The sequence below is a fragment of the Anolis sagrei genome, chromosome 1 (assembly GCF_037176765.1).
Source record: "Anolis sagrei isolate rAnoSag1 chromosome 1, rAnoSag1.mat, whole genome shotgun sequence".
NCBI classification, from domain to species: Eukaryota; Metazoa; Chordata; class Lepidosauria; order Squamata; family Dactyloidae; genus Anolis; species Anolis sagrei.
Genome location: NC_090021.1, coordinates 235333545 through 235360425, shown reverse-complemented (window position 1 = coordinate 235360425; position 26881 = coordinate 235333545). Strand labels below are relative to the sequence as shown.

At 40.6% G+C, this 26881-nt stretch overlaps 1 protein-coding gene across 7 annotated transcripts in view; it reads right to left on the bottom strand.

Annotated features, from left to right (window-relative positions):
• COL18A1 (collagen type XVIII alpha 1 chain) overlaps positions 1-26881 on the bottom strand; it is a 191993-nt gene that overhangs the window by 6025 nt on the left and 159087 nt on the right. For 6 of the 7 annotated variants that reach the window (XM_067462128.1, XM_060771389.2, XM_060771380.2 and 3 more), the window contains 24 exons: positions 26553-26684; positions 24914-24985; positions 24067-24093; positions 23626-23670; positions 23421-23483; positions 22806-22841; positions 22176-22265; positions 21599-21628; positions 20933-20959; positions 18026-18088; positions 16452-16526; positions 14299-14334; positions 13645-13698; positions 12105-12179; positions 10011-10085; positions 9827-9869; positions 9384-9446; positions 7926-7969; positions 6491-6613; positions 4572-4725; positions 4391-4470; positions 3651-3779; positions 2644-2679; positions 1134-1442 (listed from right to left, as the gene is read on the bottom strand). In XM_067462128.1, the coding sequence (XP_067318229.1) occupies positions 1134-1442; positions 2644-2679; positions 3651-3779; positions 4391-4470; positions 4572-4725; positions 6491-6613; positions 7926-7969; positions 9384-9446; positions 9827-9869; positions 10011-10085; positions 12105-12179; positions 13645-13698; positions 14299-14334; positions 16452-16526; positions 18026-18088; positions 20933-20959; positions 21599-21628; positions 22176-22265; positions 22806-22841; positions 23421-23483; positions 23626-23670; positions 24067-24093; positions 24914-24985; positions 26553-26684 (1881 nt within the window). The remainder of the gene's footprint in view (positions 1-1133; positions 1443-2643; positions 2680-3650; positions 3780-4390; positions 4471-4571; positions 4726-6490; positions 6614-7925; positions 7970-9383; positions 9447-9826; positions 9870-10010; positions 10086-12104; positions 12180-13644; positions 13699-14298; positions 14335-16451; positions 16527-18025; positions 18089-20932; positions 20960-21598; positions 21629-22175; positions 22266-22805; positions 22842-23420; positions 23484-23625; positions 23671-24066; positions 24094-24913; positions 24986-26552; positions 26685-26881) is intronic. The other variant, XM_060771373.2, reaches the window with a different exon arrangement.

Below are 26881 nucleotides of genomic sequence, written 5' to 3'. Positions count from 1 at the left end.
GAGCAGACCTTTATAGCTATGAATAAGTAGGTGGTATGGGAGCTCTGGCGTGGGCTGGTCCATGAGGTCACGAAGAGTCGGAGACGACTGAACGAATGAACAACAACAAAATGTATGAATAGTAATTGAAATGTGGGTAGGGTAATGAGGTATCAATTTCAATTTTAATTATGGTTGCTGGGGGACAAAGACAAAAGAAAATGTGTTTATTTATTTTTATTTCATGCACTTCTACCCCCCAAGGTGGGACTCAGAGTGGCCAAAAGCCAGAGTGAATGGATAGCCATATGAGTGGTGAAAGGAGTTACTGTGGCCCCTTCCACACAGCTGAATAAAATCCTACATTTTCTGTTTTGAACTGAAATATTTGGAAGATCAAACAATATCTGCTTTGAACTCAGTTCAAAGCAGATATTGTGTGATTTTCTGCCTTGATATTCTGGGTTATATGGCTGTGTGGAAAGGCCCCAGATGTAGGACCAAAAAGGAAATGTGATAAACTGACCAAGAGAGCTCCCACGAAGCTGGGATGTTAGCTAGTGTCATAATAGGCAATTAATACATCTGACAAAGTTAAAACAGTCTACAAAAGCTTATGCTATCAACTTCTTTGTCTCAGTCTCAAATGCACTACAAGATCCCTTTGCACACACACACAGCCATACACAGAATGCCCACAAGCAGTTTCCATGTCTGGACTTTTTCAGGGGGGTCAGGGTCATTTTTGATTATGCAGCCTTAAGTCTTTCCATCCCTATTGCTGCTGAAGGAAAAAACAAACAAACTCACTGAGGTGAACAATACTTTCAACCCTACATGAGGATTTTGGGACTGAAGCTCACACCATCCTTCAGAACTGGTTACACTATTCTACAGTTCAATCCAGATCTCAAAGCCACACTTTGTCTACTGTTGTCATACTAGTTGTTCTCATTGTCCCTGGACCAGGCCAACACTTCTTATCTCATCCAATCTGAGGCAGCCCTTGGTTACTAGAGTCAGCTAAACTTATATACCACCATACAAACCTCTTTCTGCCAGGTCAGTTGAGACACCATCGTAATGATAGTGCTCCCAACCCCAGCAGCTTCAGAAGTGAGAACTTTACCAAAATATGTATAGGGCACACTCACAGCAGGTTGGAAGTCATGATGAGTGTGGACAGCAGAAGGCACAGGCTCGGGTTGGTGAAAGAAGGCATTCAGTGGCTCTTGTTGGTGATGGGCGCCTTGATGAGGTTGTTGGATTGCAGGTTGCTCGGGAAGGCGGTGCTGATTGGTGGCCCCTTCATCCCCTCTCCACGGCTTGGCAGTGGAGTAAGTGCTAGACTCTCGGCGTGAATGCACAGGCAAATGTTGCGGGAATGTGCGCTGAGATCCAGAGGATGCTGTGTCTCCATGTGAATGGTGGACGCTGGAAAGTCTATCATACACCTCATTGTCCTAGAATGGAATGAAAATCATTATTACCATCAGCATCTTTGTGTTCCCACCTTTTCCCACCCAGAGTGAGACTCAAGGGAGCTTTCACATTAAAAATATTAAAATTAAAAACATACAAAAAGTCAACCTTTAAACCAAATTAAACTAGTAACCACATTTTAAAACTCTAAAATATTTTAAAAGTTAATCAATACAGCTTAAAACAATTAACAGCTGTAACCATGAAAGTTGCAGGATTGAGAGAAGGGACTTTTGTGAATCCCAGGGTCTGGAGAGGCTCATATTGGGAGATTCGGTCTATCAGATAGCCTGGACCAAAGCCATATAGGTCATAATCAGCACTTTGAATAATACTGCTGCACCATCTTCTATGTGTCTTCCTGTCTGTGCCATGGAGTTTGAACTACAATGTGCTCCCTTGTGCTATAACTCACTAAAGGTGATGTGAAATCTTATGTGCTCTGCTGTGACCAGATCATTCAATTGCACCCCCAGATTTTTGCTATGTGCTGACCTTGAGAGCAGAGATGTAAAGTAGTGATTTAAAGTAATATAGTTATCTGCAACAATTTACCTTTGGGGGCAGTAACAAGGAGATCAGAAACTTTTATTTCAGAAGTAATGTAAGGGATTGTAATGGCATAACTTGTATGTTTAATATGTTATGTATTTTTCAAAATTATTTTCAAATTGCATTTTAGGCATTTTAAAGTAATTTCGAAGGATTCCACCCCACCCCCCACCCCATGTTATATGCCATTCTTTCTTAATAAAGCCACATATTTTCCATATAATTGCTGGTGAGTGCATGTATTTCATATTTATAATACATTTTTAACATGTTACATTTAAAATTTTAAAAAACCAGACATACACAAAGACAGAGACTTGATTACATTTTAAGACAAGCCATTTATTGATATGTGGCTCATTGCCTCCTGGGGGACTATAGTGGACCACAACCCTTGTCTGAACCCCTGGAAAAACATGGGTACTTGCCCTCAAGTACTCCTAACCTAACATGTTTTTGCCCTTCTCTGAGCCATTTTAGATCCACAGAGGCGCCTTTTTAAATAGGGGTCACTTTCTTTTGGGAAAAAGGCCTCTCCTGGATTGAAAATGAACTTGGGAAAGCAAAAATATGCTAACTGAACACATGAACACCAAATTGCATAATGCTAGATAACAGTGTTTCACTTACCAGCCCAGGACCAGAGAGCGATATTCTTTCCTCAAGCTGAAATCAACCCAGAGTCATTATTTTAACATTTATACTTTGCTTTTTATCTATTTCAAAAACCTATGTAACAATCCTGTCTGCTGGTCTTCTTATCACTGTATTGGAGCAGCCCACCATTTATTCCCTTAGCTGTGACCACTACACTACACTGCATCAGTCCCAATTGTTTTTGTTTGTTTGTTTTATTTTCCAGGATGAATTTTGTAATTTCCCAATGCAACCCAAGGCTGGGAACAAATAGTTACCAACCGCATATCTGAACAACAAGGTACCAAACAGATAAAGACCTAACTCCCTAGCAGGCAAAACAACTGTCTCTTGGCAATATGACAAGAGTGACATTTAAAGGAACAAGGGTTGTCTGAATAAGTATGAAACAACTGGGTGTGTGCGCATGGGACATGTGTGTGTGTGTGTGTGTGTGTGTCTGTCTGTGTGTGTGTTAAAGCCAAAGAGTAAACATGCTTTCTACCCACTAAGCATTGCCTGCTAATAAAAAACCAGATCTTTCATCACAATGCTTTAGACAAGAGACCTTTGTTAAGGAATGCACTGTGGACCCATTTTTGACAACAACAGCCCGTGTTACAGAGGAAAACAGGGATGCAGCTTAAGTTTGCAGCAAGAATGGGCAACTACCAAGAGTTGGTGGATTCACAAAAACCTCTAGGATCTGAAAGACATCTTCATCCTCTGAAAAGGCTTGAACACTTAAGCTTTTTCATCCAAACTCATTTGTGAAAACTATCACCTCCAGAAAGCCTATTCTAAAACAAGTCAGGGCAGGGGTATTTTGCCTGTCACAATAGGGGAGTGCTTCTTTCTAACCTCATATTCCATTTCCATATAAATGAACAGTGTTGCATTACCCTCAGCATCTGCTTCCCATCCTACAAAGAGACAGCATTCTTTATGGCAGCTGTCCATATACAGCTAAACACTTAGCCTCCACATACATGCATACTTACAAGGATTTTCCTGAAACCATTGCGAACACGGATGTAGAGCTCTTCTCTATCCCGGATGAAAATGAGTTGCCCTTCTGGCACTTCATGAGATCTGCTCATCATGTTCTGATAGGTTGGCAAAATCCGCGGCTGTCAGGAAGCAGGTAATTTGATGAAAGAGAAAACAAAGATGGGAACCTTTCCTGCCACTGATCAGTTTGGACAATGCACCACATTTTGACTCACTGTTTCACTATGTAAATCTGCATCTACTCTGCAGAATTAATGTACCTTTGGCACAATTCACTAACAGCTATGGCTCAGTGCTATAGAATCATGGGAGTTGTGATTTTATCAGGTCTTAAGCCTTTTCTGACAAATAATGTTGGCGACTCATCAAACTATAACTCCCATGATTTCATGGCATTGAGCAGTTAAATTGATGTCGAATTGCTTTAATCCACCCTCTATCTGCAAGGCTTGTTTAAAACTAATGAACTACTCAAATTGAATCTTTCACACTATGTATTTCAAATGAAGTACAAGTTATTCCAGTGGGGGATTCATCTATAAAGCCAGGCATGTCTCTCACACCAAGAAACCCTATGGTTAAAAAAAGACCAGAAGCCACTTCATGTTTCACCAGGTTGGCCAAGTAGAGCCTGTAGAAAGCTTGACATGTGTAGGAAATGGTCCCTGGGCCCTCCAAAGTTGCCCGTCTGTCCCTACATGTTTGACATGCCATTGACTTCTCTTCTTACCCCAGATGGAGAGGATGCATCGCTACTGCCTGGAGGTCCTGGTGGCCCTGGTGGGCCAGGTGGGCCAGGGATACTGATAGCTGGAAATGAAAGGAATTTGGGTTTGTAAAGGTTCAAACCGCCGCAGAGCTGAGCTAAGTGCAATGATAGAATACAAAAGCTGCAGATGTCATCTACTCACCTTGTCTATGGGGTCCAGGGAAAGAGGGAGGGCCTGGCGGGCCAGGAGAGCCTGGGGGTCCTGGAGGCCCTGGGCGACCCTCAAATCCTGCACCAGGAGGTCCTTGGGGTCCTGGAGGGCCAGGAGGACCCCTAACACTATCCCCTTTAGGGCCCTGAAAAAATAAATGTGGTCTGAATTATGGACACAGAAGGAACTGAGGATCATTTAGATCTAGAGTGTGCAAAGGGCCACCCACAAGCCACAGGCAGCCTCTGAGATCTTTCCAGAACCCTCAGGTTTCAACAAGTGTCAACAATGTCCCCAAAATATATTCTAGGAGGTATGGGTGAAGCTTCGTCATGTTTCTGAGACTGCTCTGGACAATTTTTTTAAATAGGAAGTGAACCCAAAGTAGCATCTGCTCATTCTTGGACTAAAACATATCAAACATACCACACACTCCCTAGAATAGTGGTTTCCAGCCTTTGGTCCTTCAGGTGTTTTGGACTTCAACTCCCAGAAATCCCAGCCATCTTACCAGTTGTTAGGTATTGTGGGAGCTGAATCCAAAACATCTGAAGGGCCACTGCCCTAGAAATATATATATATATATATATATATATATATATATATATATATATATATACACACACACATACATACACACACACACACACATTTTGGAGCCAAACATGACTTCATTTAATTTAATTTCACTTTGGGATGGGATGATGTGGGGTGGGGCCCTCCATAGTCTAGCGTTCCACAGTTGGCCACCCTTACTCTAAGCCGATCCCTTGTCTAATAGCAGGTTCATCCACCATCAATATTGATTAGGTCAAGCAATGAATTTGATTCAAGCAGCCAAATCACCCTACTCCTCTTCTTGTCGCCATTTTGGCCAAGCTGTAACCAACTTGTCCTAGTCCCTCATCTAGAAACAATAATCCCCTATTTGGGCTCTGGCAAATTCCCCAAACATTCCTGCTTCCATTCCTGAACCCTAAAATGAGCAAGTTTTCCCTATCCTTCCTACTCAAAGAAACAACCTGCACATTTGCAGCTTTCCTCTGCTTTCCCTCTTGTTACTGCATTCACTGATGGTATTACTGCTGTGTTGGAAAAAAGAAAGATTTGGTGGGTAGGTTCATGGCGGAAGAAATAACAATACTATTTGCAGGACAGGTATTATCTAAATTACACTGCTCCCATTTTCTCATCACTTATAAGCAGTAACAGTCTGTTGAAGTGAAATCATGTTTGCCACCTGAAGTAGCAAGAGTGTTCCATCCAATGGTAGGGCTGGTCCTGCAAAGTGCCCTGGCAAAGGGGAAAACATAACTCCCAGAGTCAACAGTGTGGACAGGATGATCAAAAAGGCAAAGGTACACTGAGGTGGGGATAATAATTAACTGTCCCTGCATTAAACATAAGAATTCCTGGACCATGCTAAATTGATACAAGAATCTGTTTGCTTTTCCAAATGGACTGCAAAGCAGCTGTCAACCTGCTCCAGATTGTTATGGCTTCACAGCAAGAATAAGTAACACTTGACACAGAGCAAGAACATAAAATACTTTCTGTTCTTGGGGAACTACTTTTTCCCCCTTTTTATACCATCAGCAGCTTGGTGTAGCAGTTTGAGCTTGGACTATGACTATGGAGACCAGGGTTAATTTTTTATTCAGCCATGGCATGGAAATGCACTGGGTGGCCTTGGGTGAATCAAAAACTTTAAGTCCCAGAAAATCCCATGATAAGACTACCTTAGTGTCACCAGATTGGAAAAGACATGAGAGTACAAAACAACAACAACAACAACAGCCCTATCTAGGTCACCCATTCTGTCCACTTCATAAAAAAAAGATTCCAGCAGATTATACCACTCTGCAAAGACATTAGCCACCCTCCCCACTGTGTGATGTGGGATCTCTCACCGGAGGACCAGGGTATCCTGGGTGACCCGGAAGTCCAGCGGCTCCTGGTCCAAATAATCCTCCACCTCCTGGCTCTCCTTTTTGACCTTTCTCTCCAGACTCCCCTTTCTCCGGTCTTTCTCCCTAAGGAAAAGTTATTAAATACATAAATATACAGGTACCAAACCAAAGGCGCCCATCTGCCTCACCTCCAAAAGTGAGGCAAGTGTCTTCTGGAGTACATACTCCATAACTAACAGAAGGCTAAGAAAAAAATGGGGGTTGAAGCACAGTCCCAGTTTCCGCTACTAAACTGAAAGCTACCATTGGCTACAATTCCCTGCAGACATAGAAGTACCAATTTGAGTGTACCTACACTTTAGAATTAATGCAGTCTGACACCACTTTAACTGTCAGGGTTCAATGCTATGGAATCCTGAGGTTTGTAGTTTGGTGAGGCATCAGCAGTCTGGCTGAAATGGTTAAAGACTTTGTAAAACTACAACTCCCATGATCCCATAGCATTGAGCCATGGCAGTCAAAGGCATCAAACTGCATTAACAGATACCTGTGGTGCAGGTTGTATTTATCTGGCATTGACTCATTCAGTGGACTGCCAAACAACAATGCCAATAAAGAGTAGCAAAGGACCAAAGAGTAGAAAATTATATACATCTACTTTGTACATACAGAAACAAATCAAAATGGGATCCAAGTCTAAACATAAAATTTATCTATACATTATAAATATAGCCTGAATGTCATTTAATACACAGTATTTTTAATAATTTGTTACACAAAACAAAGCTTGTGTACACTGAACCATCAGAGCACAAAGGTGTCACTATCTCAGCCACCCATGTGGACAATTATGGATTTTGGAGTATTTTGGATTTCTAGAGTAGCCATGCACAATCACTAGTTTGAAATGCAAAAATATCCAGATGCACTATATCTGGTTGCTATTAAAACTGATCAGGGCAAGGAGAAAAATGTAGTGTATTTAATAAATACTTTCAGGGTTTTTTTTATTTTTCATGTCAGGAGAGACTTGAGAAACTGCAAGTCGCTTCTGGTGTGAGAGAACTGGCTGTCTGCAAGGAAGTTGTCCAGGGGATGCCAGGATGTTTGATGTTTTTTACCATCCTTGTGGGAGGCTTCTCTCATGTCCCTGCATGCAGACCTGGAGAGGGAGCTCAACCCGCTCTCTCCAGATTCAAAGAGCTGACCTGTCCGTCAGCAATCCTGCCGGCACAAGGGTTTCACCCATTGCTCCACCAAGTCTCCATACTAATGTTGTTGCCCTGCTTCACTAAACATATGTTAGGAGAAAGAAGGTTGTCAGCCCTACCCATTACCCTTAGCCCCAATGCATTCATCTTCCACTGATCCTCTCATTTCCTATAATTTGCTTCTTTATACATGTACGTTTTCCTTCTCAGTGAAGAATGCTTACCCAAAAGGGAGAATCAAATGTGCTGAAATCATAAGGAAACTGGCCTTTGTTGGGGGAAAGGAGAGAAAAATTAGTTTTGAATGACAGATATCAGTGCGTTTCAATTTGAAGTTCCTTTGCTTTCTGCCTGGAAGATACCAGGTTGAAAAAGGCTGTCCTAAAGGGATTTCTAAAGCAGAATGCAAAGGAAAGTCCTGTCCCAACTCTTGACATAAAACTAAACAGTAATGATTGACCCCTACCCACACAAAAAAGGCATAAGACTTTCTGATGGGGAAGTCATTGGCCTATGATTGGGAAACCAATACCGAAAGAGGAAAGCAGAATAAATATCTTTTAGAAACCTCTGCATATTTTTCTAGTCAGAAAATTATGAGAGATACATTATGGATTTAAAGAATGATGCTATGGGACTTCAGTAACTCAAACACCTAGACTGAGGGGGCTAGTTCCTAAAAACAAGTCCATCTTTACAGATATAATTTGGTCTCCTCACAAAACTCGATAATGTATTCCTTGGTTATGTATGCACATTTACTGACATGTACCATATGGTTGTGAATTTTCCAGCTACAAAACTTAGTGGGCGCATCAGTCCTAAATTAGAATTTTAAAAGCCAATACATATGTTTTCAGAGTTGTCTCTTCTATACATAAGGCCTTCAACCAAGCCTTTTCATGCTGGGAACAGGTGAAAGGGAAAAACCACACTGCCATATAATCCATTTTCAGAATATAGATTATCTGCATTGAACTGGATTACATGAGTCTACACTGTCATATAATCCAATTCAATGCAAATAATATACATTATGAAAGTGGATTACAATGCAATGTAGATCCAGCCTTCATGTGCCTCTTCTGTGTCTCTTCTGTATATAGCTTTGGTTCCTCTGACAATGTTACCTAAAACTGCTGGGACTTAACAACATCTGCATGATTCCCATTTCTGTCATGGGCCAAGAAGTATACTGTGGCATCAGTATTTATGGAGGAAACTCTAGCTCAGTGGTTCTCAAACTGTGCTCCGGAGAGCCCTTAGGGCTCCGCAAAGCACAGTCAGGGACTCCACAGAGCCCTTTGCCCCGTGGCCTGTAGAAACATGCCACCATTGCGGAGGCCTTATAGGCCACACCACCAGTGGAGAGGCTGCTTTTTGCAGGACGGAATTCCCTTTTTTTGTGGGGCGAGGGAGGCCTGCTTCCTGAGAGGGGCTCCCAGCCTATCTGTCTAATTGTAAAATGCAATGTGTCCCCTGTGTCCAAAAGTTTCTTTGGGCTCCATGAGAAACTTTTGTTCAAGAAGGGCTCCATGGTTTAAAATCTGTGAGAACTGCTCTAGTTAGTTTAGGAATCAAACCACAGGAGTCTTATTCCATACTTCTGATAAACTCATGACAACTCTCAGTTAAAGAAGTGTTAGTTCCATAGAGAAGCATCACACTGCAAACTTTCTTACCTGGGGGTCCTGGAGGGCCCACGTCACCCTTATCGCCCTTCTGACCTGTAGCACCATGGTAGCCTGAAACAGAATATTGGCATAAAGCTTGGTCAACCCCCAAAAATTTAAGACAAGGTACAACATAACAAGAGAGTTATAAATCAACATATAGTCAAATTTCCAGAACTCCTGGGGGCACTCATGAAACTTTAAAGCTTAAAGTGCCAAAGTTTAACTGATGATGGACATGTGCACCATTCTAATGGCAACTGCAGCACCAAAATTTAGTCATGTTATGCCTCTTCCCCATGGATTTGCACTGGACCACCACCACTCCCAATCTTGGAAAATTGCCCACTCCGTAATTTGCAGAGAGATTTTCTCCAAGGAGTTTATGGGGAAAATAACAACATCCAATTTCCTCCATTCCATCCCACTCTCCGGCTTTCTCGTATTCTTACCAGGCAGTCCTGGAGGCCCGGGAGGGCCCACATCACCAAAGGCCTGAAATTTTAAAGAAAAAGTTTCCCATGAATTGTTTTACTGCAATTTATGATAGATCACTATTCATTGCATTTCCAGAGCTAAATATAATATGCCCCTATGTTTGCACAGCAAGTGAAATGTATTTAGGCCTTTACTCACATTATTGTCATAAACAGGTACCATGGTGCCCGGAGGACCTGGTGGGCCAGGAGGGCCAGGAATCCCTGGAGGACCCTACACAGAGGGAAAGAGAAACACAAGCACCCAATAACTTCATGTGGCCTGTGAGTGTAGAAGTGACCCAGAATCTCTGCACAACCATCTTGCTTCTGTGTGCTCTAAAGCTGCTATAGTACATGTCTTCAAGTCTCCTATCAACGTATGGTTTTCTTCAGCAAGGAATACTTAGGAAGTGGTTTTGCCAGTTCCTTCCTCTGAAATATTGCCTAAAGCATCTCATCTTTGTTGGTGGCTTCCCATCCAATTACTAAAACAGGCTGACTCTGCTCAGCTTCCATGATCAGATGTGATGGATAAATATGATATGTGGTTTGAAAGAAGTATGACTGGGGCCTAACTGGGCTGAAGACACAATTCTAAAATATTGAGGCCTGGAAAACAACTACACTGCTGAACTGTAATTAAAAGTTGCTAATGAGAAGTGTGACAATGATTAACCATTGAACTCTTGGTGGAAAACAGTATGTTTACATAGTCAAAGATAATGCTCTGTTAAGAAGGCAGCAAACAATGCTCCTTTCTTAAGAAAGAAAACCAATTATCGCTTAAGGAAGTAAAGTCAACATCTGTCCAGGACCTAATAAAATCAATATGCTTTAGCTGCCTGTCATTCATTTACAACTTTTGGAGCAACATCAGCAAGAAATATTGCTATATAAGAGACCTTCTAATATTCTAAAATTGTGGCAGACCAGAGGTGTTTGGCCTGCCCGCTGCTCTTCTCCATGGGAAGAAGAGAGAGTAGGTGTATTTGCAGGGTGACAGATCTGCAATGGAAAGCAGAAGTCTGGTCGCCTGCCTCCACAGGTTGGATGGGAAGGAGTGCATTTTGGAAAAGCATTGGAAGTGATGAAAGTATTGGAAAAGTGGCAGATTTCCAGGGAAGCAATCTGGCCTAAGTGCAGGTGTTCTTCTCCAGGAGACAGAGGAATAATGGTGATGTATGCATGTAATTAATGACTGTGTGTGTGTGTAGTGTGAATGCTGAGTAGATGTGATAAAATCCCCCTTGTTTGTTAGCCAATGTAGCTTTAATTTGTTTGTGTATCCAATGTAGTTATATAGAGACTGTATGTCTAATGTCATCCTTTGTGTAAAAGTGTAGAAGTTGCTCTGATATAACCTCTCACATTGAAATTGCAATAAAAAGAACCTTTTGTTTAAAAAGTATTCATGACAAAGACAGGATATATCATCTTTAGAATGTTTAGGCCCTTAAATCTGTTCTTACTGAGGGTGAAAATCCTGGCATAGACCATGACATTTAAACTCAGGATTCATAGTCAACTCAAGAGATGAACAACAGGAAGAAAACATAGGCAGTGGAATGTACACTAAAGTTTGCTGTGTCTCTTTATCTTATGTAACATCAGCTATCGCAAAAACACACACAGTTTCCTTCCACCACCCACTCAAGAGAAGGAATAATTACTCTCCCATGCTTTGCAAAGTTCATACTGTAGCAGAAAGACTTCAAGTTATTTTGTTAGCCATCATCCATGACTAGGTTGTGCAATGAAGATATCTGAGGAAATGATTCTTCCAGTGCACTGGCAAATACCTGCATGATTTGTCTAAGGTCCTTCCCCAGAAACCAAGTGGTAGAAGCAGTGTGAATATATATGTTTCTCAAGCAGAGCATGAGAGAAAACTGGAATACTAGTTTTAGAAATATTGCCTATCTTTCTAATTCTATCCCCTGAGACCAAATGCAGAATTACACCAAAGAAGGGGGACAAATTCACAGGATAGTCTCCTATACAGTGGACTTGATTGCCACAAAGCTTCTCTGTATTCAGCTTCCGCAGATGTCTTACGCTAATACTAACTACTAGGTCAACAGCAAAAACATCATTGTTTTTAGATGCACCTTGGAAGGCTTGTGGTTTTATTCTTTTTCACATAATGCTAGAGCTTGAGAATCCCCACTCCAGGTGCTGAGGGAGCACAGGTAGAGCACAAGTAACATGCGTGCCTTCAGCATGGAAGTTAAATAGAAATGTTTCCACTCACCCTTAAACCCAACCCTCCGCTGGGATCAGCAGGGTCACCTTTCTCTCCTTTCAGTCCATTCATACCAGGGCGACCCTGCAAAGAAGAAATAAAGCATACTGGGCCCATTTGAGATGCAACACAAATGTGAAAATGTGTTATTGTTTTACTTTATTCAATTTATACCCTGACTTCCTCCCACTGAGGAACCGAAGGCAGATTACAAAAATTAAAACAAAACTTGGCTAAAATGCTACACACAGAAGTTATAAAAAGTTAGTCAACAAGTCTAATAAAAGCAAATAATTAAGAACAGTTTAAAATACATAAAAGCATGCAAGATAAAAACATACCACACCACTATCAATGCTATTTCAACATGTGAGAAACCAAAAGCCTGCCTAAATAGGAGATCTTAACCTCCTATTTAAGAAGGAGATCAGTGGAGTGTCCAACAACACTTGCCTTGGAAGGGGTTCCAGAGCCAAAGAGCATCCATTGAGAATCTCTCTTTTAATGTCCTCACAAGTGCCTGTGATGGTGGCAAAACTGAAAGCCCTCCTTTGAGGGTGTCAGAATTTGGGCCAGCTCATAAGCGTCAATACAGTCTTTTCGATACTCTGGACTCAAACCATGTACCCACAGCACTGTAACCACTATCTTTCTTTTACACATAGTATGGTGTGAAAAGGCTAAAAGAAGAAATAAACAGTATCTCCAGATCTGCTCCTTCCACTCCTGTATCCAAAAACCATTGAACAGGGAAAATGCTGAATTGTGGTTTTGTCTTGAATGACTGACTACTCAAGAGAGGGCTAGGACTGTCTATGTGAGGCGAGATGTTGCTGTGCTGCAATTCCCACTTTTCCTCATCATTGGCTAGGATGAGTTATGGCAGCTGGGAGATTGAAGTCCAGCAACATCTGGAGGACCATGCAATTCCCACCTTTGGGCTACAGCTATTGCATACACATAGATAATGACACCCTTGCTATTATTACAGATCCCTGAATAAAGTTCAAGGTTGCCTTCACATGATGACCTCTGTCTTTTCTTAGTCCTGACACAACCCTGCTAGAGTCAGTGGTTAAGATACAGGATTAGAGTATGGCAATCACTCCAGGAAATCTATGGAAGTAGTGAGTATATAAAATGGTGGAGAAGTGCTTGTGGGACTTCTTTGACACAACTTGAGTACATCTTGGCTGAAGAAAGGATGGCTGTTTCAAAATGGACTTCGGGGGAATTTTTGGCGTTAGAAGGACTGGTGTGGTCATAATCTCATCCAGGAAAGAGAAATAGATGGGAAGTTGCACAAGGAAGGAAAGAGAAGCCCGGTGTATGAAGTGAGACCTGGAGTTATTTGAAAATTATTTCCTTTTTTCCTTATTGATGGTTCAATGTTTTAGCAATTAATTTCTGAAGCCTTCTATGTAAATCACTGTCTAACTGAGAGCTGGCACTGTTTACCAGGTCCCATCCAGTTTGGCATTCTCATTTCCCACTCTACTCAAATAATATACACTGAAAAGAAACATCTAAAATTATTAATAATACTTACAGGTCTTCCAGGAAAGCCAATTTCTCCTTTCTGCCCAGGCCTCCCAGGTGGCCCCTATAAAAGGAAACAGAAAAAAAGGAAAGGAAAGGAAAATAGTAGCATAAGGCTGAATTAGAAAGACAAGAGACTGCAAAATGTAAATTCTTGTACTGGCTCTAATATGTCATGCACAATGTATGAAGTAAGCTGGCAGATGACCCTTCATTGTAACAGCAATATTGTGGTGGTTGCTGAGATGGCTGACAAAAACGGAGCAACACAAAAACATCTCAGAGTTTGCACAAATACATTAAAAATGGCCTTGATGAGTTGCCCCCAAACCCCAACTCAATAAAGATTTGGCATATTCAGAAAATACAGAATGTTCGGTTTCAACTGGAAAAGAAAACCTGAGGAAGAGAGGTACAACTTTCTCAAACTTCTTACAGTTTACCATCCTCTGTGTTTATCCTCCTTGAAGTGAGGGGAAGACAAACACGGAAATGTTTTGTGCAGTTTCTTTGTCAAGCATTGCTATATTTTCAAATGTAGGAACAAGAAAAATAACATAGAAATGATACTATAAAAATATAAATGTTTCACCAGTGAAATAATGACATGTTTACATCTATGTTAATCCCTTGTATGGAAGAAAAGATACAATTTGTAACTTACTAATGGTCCTATGGGTCCTCTTGGGCCTCCTTCACCCTGGATACAAAAAGTGAAGGCCATTAGAAAAGGATGTTTCTATTAGAGTAGCCTTTTGAAACCTGGCATCCTCTGTTGGATTGCAATACTCATCATCCCCACCTAGCTTTAGAAATTAATGTGTATTTGAATCATATTTGGAAACCATCAGGTATGGGATGGATGGTAAAGAGCATCCCACATTATTTTGCCTGGGTGATCAACATGGGGCTAAAAGGTTAGGAGATGGCAAGCAGAACTTTTCCAGTCCCAGGATAGTTTCAGATACAGCAGTGCTATGATAGCTATTGCTTTAGATCACCTTTCGTCTCAATACAGTCAATCCACTTGCTACTCTTGCAGAATTATGAAGAAAGAAGGGATGCTCTATATGAAGCACTTCTACAGTACACAGTTATACCGCTGTGATTCCACTTCAATTGACACAGCTCTATCCTATGGAATTCTAGTCCTTTAGTTTGGTTAGAGGTGCCAGAGAAGCTCTCTGGCTGAGAATTTTAAGTTACAATCTAAGTACCCATCCCGAAACTGCAATCCCAAAATCATAATGCATTGTGTAGTGTGAAAGGATTCAGCCCTCTGCTTAATGTTGAACTGCAGTTCCCAGCATAATTCGCAAGGATATCCAATGGTAAGGATATGAAAGTTGCAGTTCTGAAGGGCCACAAGATTCTCACTCCTGCTCTACACAGACAACAGGAAGGTATATCTTAATCAACACTGGCCATAAAGCACATCAATGCACAGATTACACTGTTGATAACTAATGCAAATACTGACAACAATTTGCCTGAAAGTTGCTGGAGGCCATGCCTGATGACTCCCTTGTAACCTCCTGGCCAGTTATGAGGAAAGTCTTCCAAACATAACTCCAAATAAGGTGTGTGTGCGGGGGGGGGGGGGGGGTGGTGGTGGTAGTTTTTGTCATATAACCAGCCTATAAAATATCTGCTCTCCTTCTGGACAAGAATTGAATGGTGTGAGTGCAATACAATGTAAGTCAGTAGTTCTCAATCTTCCTAATGCAGCGACTTCTTAATACAATTCCTCATGTTGTGGCAACCCTCAACCATAAAATTATTTTTGTTGCTACTTCATAACTGTAATTTTGCTACTGTTATGAATCGTAATGTAAATATTTGACATGTAAGATGTATTTTCATTCACTGAACCAAATTTGGCACAAATACCTGATACACCCAAATTTGAATACTGGTGAGGTTGGGGGGAGAATTGATTTTGTCATTTGGGAGTTGTAGTTGCTGGGATTTATAGTTCACCTACAATCAAAGAGCATTCTGAACTCTGCCAATGATGGAATTGAGCCAAACTGGGCACACAGAACTCCCATGACCAACAGAAAATACTGGAAGGGTTTGGTAGGCATTGACCTTGAGTTTTGGAGTTGTAGTTCACCTACATCCAGAGAACACTGTGGACTCAAACAATGATGGAACTGGATCAATCTTGGCACAAATACTCAATATGCCTAAATGTGTACACTGGTGGAGTTTGGGGAAAATCTACCTTGACATTTGGGAGTTGTAGTTGCTGGGATTTATAGTTCATCTAGAATCAAAGAGCATTCTGAACCCCACCAATGACAGAATTGGGCCAAACGTCCCACACAAAACCCCCATGATCAACAGGAAATACTGTTTCCTGGTGGTATTTGGCAAACCCTCTAACACCCTCTCATGACCTCCCCCCCCCCCCCAGGGATCCCAACCCACAGGTTGAAAAACACTGATGTAAGTGGTTCCCAACAGATTTTAGATGGAATTCACATCTCTGAAATCCCAGTGATTTTTTTTCAAAATCAAAAAGTAAAATGGGGTGGGGCACAACGGAGCACAGGAGCACAATGGAGTCAGAGACCCATGATCTTTCTGCTTGTTTAAGAGGGTTTTGCTCCTGGCTCAGAATCATATAATCATAGAGTTGGAAGAGACCTCATGGGCCATCCAGTCCAACCCCCTGCCAAGAAACAGGACAATTGCATTCAAAGCACCATGCACCATGCAAAATGTAGTCTTCCACCTTTTCACTGCAGAAAATTGGAACTGGGTATGTAAGCAATATTTTTCAAAGAAAAACAGAATATGTTATTTTTCTACCTTTTCTCCTTTTGAAGTAGTTGCTATAACTGTTCCATCAGGGCCAATAATCACTCCTGGTTCTCCCTTGTCACCCTATTCAGAGAAGGGAAAGACAGGAATGAAGACAAGTCTTCTATCAAATCATTAACTTTACAAAATTTAATGTAACATTCCAAAGGAAATGTATCCCAATGTATAGACCACAATCTAGTACCAGTATCTCTTATCTAAAATACTTGGGGTGAGAAATATTTTGGATATTGGATATACAGTATATTCTGGTGTATAAGACGACTTTTTAACCCAAGAAAATCTTCTCAAAAGTTAGGGGTCGTCTTATATGCGGGTGTAGTCTTATGCATGGGAGTCGTCTTAACTCTATATTTTACCTGGAAAAGTTGGGGGTCGTCTTATACGCCCCGTTGTCTTATATGCCGGAATATACGGGTATGTATATAATTAAATATCTTGGAGAAGTGGCCGAAGTTGGGATGCAACATTCATTTGTTTCATATACAACTTATTCATATAGCCTGAAGCTAATTTTATACAACATTTGCAATGATTTTGTGGATGAAATAGTTTGTGTATGGCGAACCATTCCCCATAAAGGAAAGATATCACTGCTTCAGCCACCCATGTGGAGAATTTTGGATTTTAGAGTACTTCAGATTTTGAAATTCCAGATAAGGGGTGCTCAACCTGTACAATAATCTGGTCTGCGTTTTCTATTGTATTTCTTTTCTTTTTTCTTTACCCCTTTCCTCTGCAATTCTACAACATTACACACATGCGTTGTTGTAGGTTTCCGGGCTGTATGGCCATGTTCTAGAAGCCCAAAAAACCTACAACAACCCAGTGATTCCTGCCATTAAAGCCTTCAACAATACATTACATGCATGCAATTATTCTCAAATGTTGTCCTACTTACGAAAAGATTTTTCATATATTTTGAAAACTGAGGGTTTGTTCAGAATTATGCTGCTTGTTCCAACCACTGCTACATAGGTGAACCAGCCAACAGAACCTAGCTGTGTGACTCTACACTAGAAAAGCCTACTTCTATCCATCAGCTAGATGATGGATCAGATCTACAACATGCAATTTTGCATGTTGACTGGCTGACATGAGCAAGTAATGCAAGTTTTTGGCTAATCCTAAAAGTGCCCTTTCCCTTCTCACTACTACTCCTATAATCCTCCTACTACTACTCCTCTCCCACCTTTTCTCCAGTTTGGGACTCAAAATGGCTTAAAACAAATTAAAAACACATTGTTAAAAATTCCAAGACACAAAAGTTAAAATGAGAAATTTAAGGTGCTATTATATACATTTGCTGTTAATTCTTATATAGATCTTTTGCTGTTACTAAAATAATGGGCTTTTGGCTGTCATACAGCATATCTCCTAATAAATCACTGTAACACTAAGGCAGTCCCTCATCTACCCCGCAAAAAATAGTGGATACTTCTAATTTTGGAAAGAAAATTGGACAAAACAGCAACAAGATTTAGAGCCAATTGAGAAATGTGTCCTTTTTTGACCAACATACACACTAGAAAGTTTAAAGAAAGTGTTTTGCATTGTCATACCTTAAGTCCTGGAGAGCCTGGAAAACCTGGGGATCCAATATCACCTTTTGGTCCAACAGGCCCCTATAGATGGAATCATAGAGGCAGCTGAGGAATCAAGGCAATCATCTTCAAACATAATCTTTTCAACAAGAGGCAATCAACAGAACAATTCTTTTTTCCAGCATTCCCTTCTCCCACCTCGAATATCCCCCTTCCTCTTAGGGCAATATAGTACAGACAGTTCCCAAGTTACAAACATCTGACTTACAAACAACTTATAGATAAAAACAGGGTAAGACAACAGAAAGTGAGAGAATCTATCCCTAGAAATGACTGGTTGCTTACCTGTAACCATGTTTAGAGGTAAGCAACCCATTCTTCTTTGTGGTCTCTGTGAAATCGCACCTATGGGTGAGTAGCCAGCTTCCCATCTTGGAGGAGGGAGTCATGCCACACAGGAAAAAAGCACAGCTCTGCCAAAGGCAGCATCCTCCCTGGAGAAATCATCCAGCTTGTAGTGGGACACGAAGGATAATATACTGCAGATCCCAGCCATAAAAGACCTCTCTGCAAGGGGAGCCTCAAGATGATGCCTGCAAAGAGCTATAAGAATGGCTGCTGAGAGACCCTCATGAAGGTGAAGGGGGATCATTCAAGCCATATTGTAGGTAAGGAGAACTCCCTGAACAGGGCCCATTCCATAGGTGCAATTTCACAGAGACCACAAAGAAATATGGGTTCTCTGTCCCAAAGGGCCTTGGATGGGGGAATAGTGCGAGTGGCTCTGTAATGCCAGCAACAGAATCCCCAACTGATGGGTGCTTGCATATTGGTGATCACACTTCTCTACAGGAGAGGGAGGAGGCATTGTATTGAGGTGCTTGTAGAAGCATTTTTCAAGGGAGGCAATGCCTGAGAATGAAGTGCAGCTGCATCTATGCTCCTGCAAATAGGTGAGGCAGGTGCAGGTGAGGATTTTTGCCCTAGTGATGCCAGCTGGAGTGGCATTGGCAGGTCCAAAGAAAATGCTAGCATTGCCAATTTCCTCTTGGTTTTTTTGTCCTATTTAGAGAACTGTGCTGCAGGGGCAAGGAGGGAGACTCAGTGAGGAGGGAAACCCAGTGAGGCAGCCTCCCTCCACAGGAGGTGTTCCCGCATCCATCACCCATGTCTGAAATGGCTCAGGGGTTATTGTAGCAGTGGTGACAGTTGGAGGCTCCGAGGAGCCCCTTTTCTTAACCACAAAAGTGCCCACTCGTAAAGGAGTGTCTTCAGGCACAGTTCTTGGCTCTTATTCGCTTGTGGGACAAAGGTCTGGCAGATATGGCAACCGTTACGATGTGAGCCGCCCCCAAGCAGAGCAGACACATTGAATGTCCATCTGTGTCTGGAAGACTTTCCCTACACACTGTGCATTTCTTAACAAAGGTAATCATAATTAGAAGACAGGTGAGTATGGCAGTGCAGGGAAGGAGTAAGCCAAGAGCGGCACAGGTAAGAGTAGTCAGTCCAAATCCAATGGTCAATTTTAATAGTGAGTGAAAGAGTAGTCAAAAACAAGTCCAAGCCAAACACAGGAAAAAACCACCAAGGAGGAGTAACCAAAGAGTAGTCAAACTATCCAAAGGTCATCATAAAGACCAAAGTAAGGGAAAAGGCAGGAGAATAGTCAAGCCAATCCGAGTCCAAAACACTAATATAGGCAATTTATTTAAGATAATTTCCTTGCTGCTGCTAACTGCTGCGGACAAAAGGAACTGAAGTGCCAGCCTCACATGATGGCTTGATATCCTCTAGGACAGGATGGGCGAGGCTACCACTAGGAAGCCTCTTAAAGCTATAGAGAATTTCAAGCTGCCTTGCACTTGCATACAAGACCTGTATGTGTGATTTCACTGAGACCACAAAGAAGAAGAAAAATTCATTCCTGAAAGAATTATCATGGGAAAAGGTGTCTCCACTTAAGATTTATCACCAATCCTTATTTCCACAACAAGCTTTTTTTTTTCAAAATCTAATTATCACACAGACAGAAAATGAGGCAAAATCTATTGGAAAAGGGGCACAGACAGCAAATCAAACATTACAAGAATGTTGACCCTTATGCTACCCAAAGCTTTAAAATATATATATTGGCAGGAGTTACACTTTAAAATGTAACTGCTCTGATTTATGTACAAATTGAACTTAAGAACAATCCTACAGAACCTATATTCTTTGTAACTTAAGGAAGGCCTGTACTGATGGCTTCTAGATTTTTTATGAACTAAATACTCACAACCCCTGACCATCTGCCATGCTAACTTGGCGTCATAAGAACTGCTGTCCAAAACATCAGGAGGACCCCCGATCACTAAAAGAACTATTTATTGCTCTTCTCCTGTAGTCTACTCTATTTGGTCAAACAATGAGGCTGCTCTGAGGATAAACTCAAGCAAATTACTCTCCATAAGAATTAGTTGCTGCCTTGTTGGGGACTGTCAACTGCAGAAAAATCTGGAGAAACCCTACTATAAAACCATTGAGGGCCTGCTCACATGTTTATTTTTAGAACATTTATTTACTCAAGTTCTAAAGAGGTCAGTTACATATAATGGATAGTCCTGTTGGACAATCAAAAGTAGGCTTCAACACACACACAAATAAAACCCATGCTAGTAAGGTGCAAAGTCAGAATACACGGGAAGTTCAGTCCTTTAAAATAAGAAGCAGGATCAGATCCTAGCAGCTCGTATAGACATATTTACAATGCTGACTTGAATGGCTGATGAATTTTCCCCTGTTTTCAGAAAAAGTGATAGAAAATCCAGTCTTCTGAGATCCACCTGCCCATCCAATAAGCAGCAAAACTATACAGCAGTCGAAAATTCACAACAAGAGCACAGCTTGCTATGGCTGACAATTATGACAAGGAAAGGTACTTACTGGGAACCCAGCATGCCCTTGTTTGCCCTGCAATAAGAAAATGGAATATTATCTATCAGAAAAGGCTAGAGAAAATATTATAAGCAGCAAGCTGGTGTGAATTTTTTTAGTATGTTGGGGTTTTCTTACATACATCAGAGACAGCAATGATTTAAATGTAATCACTACAAATTCAGAAAGAATCCGTAAGTAGGAGAGGCCAGCTTTGCCTCTGACTATCCATTGCTAAGGAACATGAGTGGAAAGATGCAATTGTACTTGTTCCTGCTTCTGGACATCCTCCAAGCATCTGGCTGACCACCGTGGGACAAGAAGGCTGGCCTAGAAATGCCTTTGGTGTGGTCCAACCTCACACTCGTAAACTCTTTGCTCTTGTTAACTATTGTAAATACATTTCCAGACACAAGGCACAAAATCCAAATGCCTGAATTCTAGTTGTTAGTCCCCAAAGGAGATCCACTAACTCAACTACAGACAGGTGACACAAAGCTACACTCCACTAACTCCATCCTGGTGAAGACTAGCAACAGGATTCTAGAATATTATCAACCAGTTTATGTTATAGCTTGCTATGCAGCTACTTTTATTTTCTTGGAAATTTGTATTACAGAGATCCATTTCTAAAACTCAGAATAAAGGAATGAAAACTGATTGCATTTTACTTACCTCTGGGCCTGGCAACAAAGGTAAATTTGTCTAAAAATAAAAAAAATATATTTTAGCAAGAAGACTAAATCCTGTTCTAAAGTGCTAAACAAATCTGAGTAATAATACTAAAACATTTGACGTACAGACAATAATGTCTGTATCTGACTATCCTTATAAACAATTGATAAATTCTGTTAACTCAACCATAGCTTCTAGAACATGGCCATATAGCCCAAAAAAACCTACAACCCAGTGATTCCAGCCATGAAAGCCTTCGACAATACAATCCATTCAGTTCTACTAAGGTCAATCAGCCTCACTCCCTATTAAATGTGTAAAGGATTGTATGAGTAATTTAGACAAACAGATCATACTTCTAACCTAGCTAGAATATAGAACATTGGTGTCATTATCCAATTAAAAGTCCAGAATGTTTAAGCCAAAAAAATTAACCCAAAACCTGGCTAGACTTATTCATGGGCCAATGCGACTACTGTACCCATATCAAAAAAAAGGAACGATTTCCTTCCATTGTTCTAGAAGAGTAAGAGCAAAAGGGAAGTATTTTAAAAACAGAAAATACAAATATGCTTACATCATCACTGGATAGGTGGATGATTTGTCCTGGGGGACCAGGAAGCCCAGGTGGACCTGGAAGTCCTATGCCATCTTGACCTGGTTCGCCCTCAAAAGAAAAAAAAAAATGGGAAACACAGTTGAGTTTTAGGCAGTTAATTCTGAAACTATCAGCCCACCTTCTAGCCAACTTGTATCCCCGTGGCACTGTGAAAAACACATAGGTAGAGATCTACACTGGTGTTTAAAGGATTATTGCAACACTGTTCAATTGGGACAAATCAAATTGTTCTCTTCACTTTCCAGAAAAAAAAATCAGAACTCAAATAAGAAGCAGTAATCATACATTGTACTGTACAGCAACCTTTCTCCCAATTTACCCATTAAGAGGTTTTGGCATAGAGAAACTTCCTGACTACAGGTCATAATGTTTGCTGGTAGGACAAAGGAGAAAGCAGTACACATGCTTGGTGAAATGGAGAGTTGAGAAGATATGTTAGATCACATATGTGTATAGGAATGTGCTGTCCTAAAATACTAATGAGCACAGCCTTAATAAACCACAACCACAACCAAATTCCCCATGATAAATATCAAACTCAGAAATAAACAATGATCAGTTTATCCTCAAATTTTGGGTGGTACTTACTTTAGTCCCTGTGTCCCCTCTGTCACCCCTTTCTCCCTGAAATGAGAAATAAGAGGAATTTAAAAGGCATTTTTAAGGAAGGAAACCATTTCACACAAAGGAGAACTGTGTCTAGTGAGGGAGTGTGTTGCCAGTGGCAGTCAGTGTGGTCCAGCAGATGGAAGCCTGTACTTAGTTCCAGCAACCCTGCCTGAACTCCCACTTCAGCCATGGACCTATGGGGTAACTATGGGTAAGCCACCATCACACAATCTGCTCCTCACATATACAACAAAGAAGAACAATGTTCTCTCTCTCTCTCATCAACATTTGCCTGCTGAAAGCTATACACATTAATGGAATATTTGAGTTCTGTAATCATTCAGAGATGAGGAACGCAATACTATCACTGTCTAGGGACAAATATCACACAAAAAGGATCGGAATAGGACTGCTGTGTACTTTAAAGATTGATTTCAGGAGTTCTGTGCTTCTGAACTTCTAGAGTTATTTTAATTTTCAATAAGCAGACTTTAAAAAAAGAAACCATTGTAGAAGATCATTTTCCGTGACTGATAGCAAGAGACTTTTTAAGATGGAAGCTGGGGGAATTACTGCATTGAGATTCATACTTACCTTAGGTCCTGGTAAACCCGTTGATCCAGGATGCCCATCCAGACCTGGCAATCCAGGAGGTCCCTGTAAGCAAAAGGGAAAAAAACCATCAAATTTATCACAAATTCTATTCAGCAACCCAATTCAACTTCCATTAACAAAATGCTGCTTTAAAAGTGAAGGCATTTCCCCCATATATTCCATAGATTTTATGACATGGGCTTACCTTCGGTCCCGGGATACCTGGGAGACCAAGAGTGCCAGGATCTCCCTGAAAGTTATAAAAAATACATAAAGCTTGTGTTATTGTCTAGATGAAGAATCTCACACCTCCCAAGCTACTCCAATGGTCCCAGGTGGCATACAAAGGGATTTTTGTGGTATCAGCACACATCTGTGGCTATTGAGTAGGATATGTAGTGATATGCACCCTGATTCACACATAACACAAAATGCTCACTTGCATATCTATCAGTAATCTTCTGGTGCTATTAGAATGAAGGTTACAGAATGAAGGTACCTGGCACTCATAATTTGGAGCTAATGTTAATATTTTATGGGAAATTCATTATGTCAGCAAGAGCAGATATTTTAGTTTTGTTACAAAAGACAGGTTTGAGTTTCCTACCAAACAACCAATTTAAACACAATCCAAATAATACCTTACCTTGGGTCCTGGAAGTCCTGGTGGACCCTACAAAAAGAGAAATAAACTTTCATTGGTTCTGTTAGATTTCAGAAAAAGTATGACAACATTGTCTTCTCAAAACATATTTATACATATATTTTGTGCACTTAGCATTGCTTAATATAATGGCAGAATTTAGTGCTAGAGTGTAAGATCAGCAATTCAGGTTATATATAGCAGACTCTACAGAAAAGATATGTACATTTCAGAGGTAACCTGGCATTCAACTATAATGTAGTCATTAGTAATAATAGGTACCTCAGCACTAGAAAACCTGTCTTTGCAAAAGTAATGTTAGCAGAGCAGTAGTAACACATAAAGGCTTTAATGAATGTCCAGTGAAAAACCTGCCTGACATATCTCTTGCAATAGAGAAAATCAAGACAGACTTTCTAAGGATGGAAAACTTTCTAAGACTGCAAGTCTTTACTGACAGAAATAAAACATGACCAGTCGGGAATCAAGTCCTGAAAGGACTGGAGGGACATTGTGAAATCATTAAACTGATTTACAGTACAATCCCATGCATGTTTACTCAGAGGTAAAGCTTACTTTGGATGCATCTACACTGTAAAATTAATTCAGTTTGACACCACTTTAACTGCCATGGCTCAATGCTATGGAATCTTGGAAGTTGTAGTTTCATGAGCACCAGCATTATTTGGCAAAGAAAGACCTTCTAAAATGAGAACTCCCATGATTCCATAGCATTAAAAGTGGTGTCAAATTGCATTCATTCTAAAGTGTAGATGCTTCCTAGTTCATGCTGTGCCTATATTCTGATCTTATGAAGGGAAAAAAGAAAGCAAAGGAATGAGGAATTTACCTGTGGCCCTTCTGGTCCACGTGCTCCAGGGACAGCAGAAACAAATGGTAGCCCTGAGCCCTCCATATCGTCCTAAGTGACAGCAAATGAGGCCAGTTAGTCAACAGATTTACATCTTGTAATACTTGTCTCTGTATATCTCTTTGTGAAGGATGAGCTATGACTTTAAAATGCTGTTGTGAATAAGTATGTTGTGTGTTTTTTGTGTGTGTGCATGTACACACATACTTCGAATATTAAAAAAGAAAGTGGCTTAATTTTGACACATAGCTTTTGCCTTGCTAAATTATAGTTTTATCAGTTAAGAATGTTATCAGTTGTTGTTTCCTCCCTTTCTCAGTGTTAACATTTATTTATTTATTTATTTATTTATTTACTTTATTTGTATACCGCTGTTCTCAGCCCTTAGGCGACTCACAGCGGTTAACAACAAGAACAGCAAAAACAGCAAAAATTCAATGCTACAATAACACAGTATAAAACAGTTAACCTCGTATCACATTACACAATAATATACAATTAACAACAACAGCCATTCACTAACATCTCATCACTAAAAACGTGATCCAGATCCGTCATCCATTGTTGCATTCCTATGTTCATTACACTCACTGCACTGACTATTCGAACGCCTGCTTAAACAACCAGGTCTTCACTTTTTTGCGGAATACCATTAATGATGGAGCTAGTCTAATATCCGTGGGGAGGGTGTTCCACAGCTGAGGGGCTACCACCGAGGAGGCCCAGTTTAATTAAACCTCAGTTATCTATTACCAATCAAATGGGGAATGCAGTTTAATATTAGTCTTCTAAACCAGAATGTGAAACAATCTCAAGCTTCAGTCTCTATTCTCATCCCCTAGTTAAAAACTTGTTGTTGTTCATTCGTTCAGTCACTTCCGACTCTCCGAGACCTCATGGAGCATCCCATGCCAGAGCTCCCTGTCGGCCGTCACCTCCCCAGCTCCTTCAGAGTCAAGCCAGTCACTTCAAGGATACCATCCATCCATCTTGCCCTTGGTCGGCCCCTCTTCCTTTTTCCTTCCATTTTCCCCAGCATAATTGTCTTCTCTAAGCTTTCCTTTCTTCTCGTGATGTGGCCAATTAAAAACTAAGCTATAGCAAAACAAAGCTACAGCATAATACAATTTTTCTCTGGCTTATCTTTCTCTTCTATCACTCTGTTGCTTCCTTCAGTATTGAATTTTGGATTGTAAACTTCTGTTTGTGTAAAGCACTACACACACATGTCGTCGTCATCATCACAGAAACTACAGAACTCTATTTTTATCTGCACCTTGCACATCTGGTTCTGGATCCAACTATCATATCAAACATGGTAATTTTCTTGGGTCAAAACTCAACTATCATTTCAAGCATAGTACTTTTCTTAGGTCTACATCCAACTATCATATCAAGCATGATATAATTATATATATATATTTATTACAATCAACAAATCATATAAAACAAGTAAAACTGAACAAATAATATTAATAACAAAATAATATAAAATAGGCATGATATCAAGCATGCTACTTTTCTTGGGTCAAGGTACAAGTATCTCATCAAACATGGTACTTTTCTTGGGTCTAGGTCTAACTATCATAATAAAGCATGGTACTTCTCTTGTACTCACAAATCCAGCCACGAAACCTGGGCCAGGAGGACCAGGGGGACCAGGCTGTCCACGGGGACCCATGGGCCCAGGAAGACCTGCCAAGCCAATTTGACCTGGCTCTCCTGGTAGCCCAACATCTCCATTATTTCCCTAAAAGTAAATAAAAAAAGATTGTGAATACAGCACAGAACACTGAGCCAAGATGAGTAAAGACTGAGTCAGATGCAAGCAAATCAGGACTTCAAAATAAAGCATAACACAAAACTTCTAGATGGTTTTTCCTGATCAAATTAAAAATTGAATTTAATTATCAATATTTTCTACAAAAGGAAGAGTAAAAATAATGA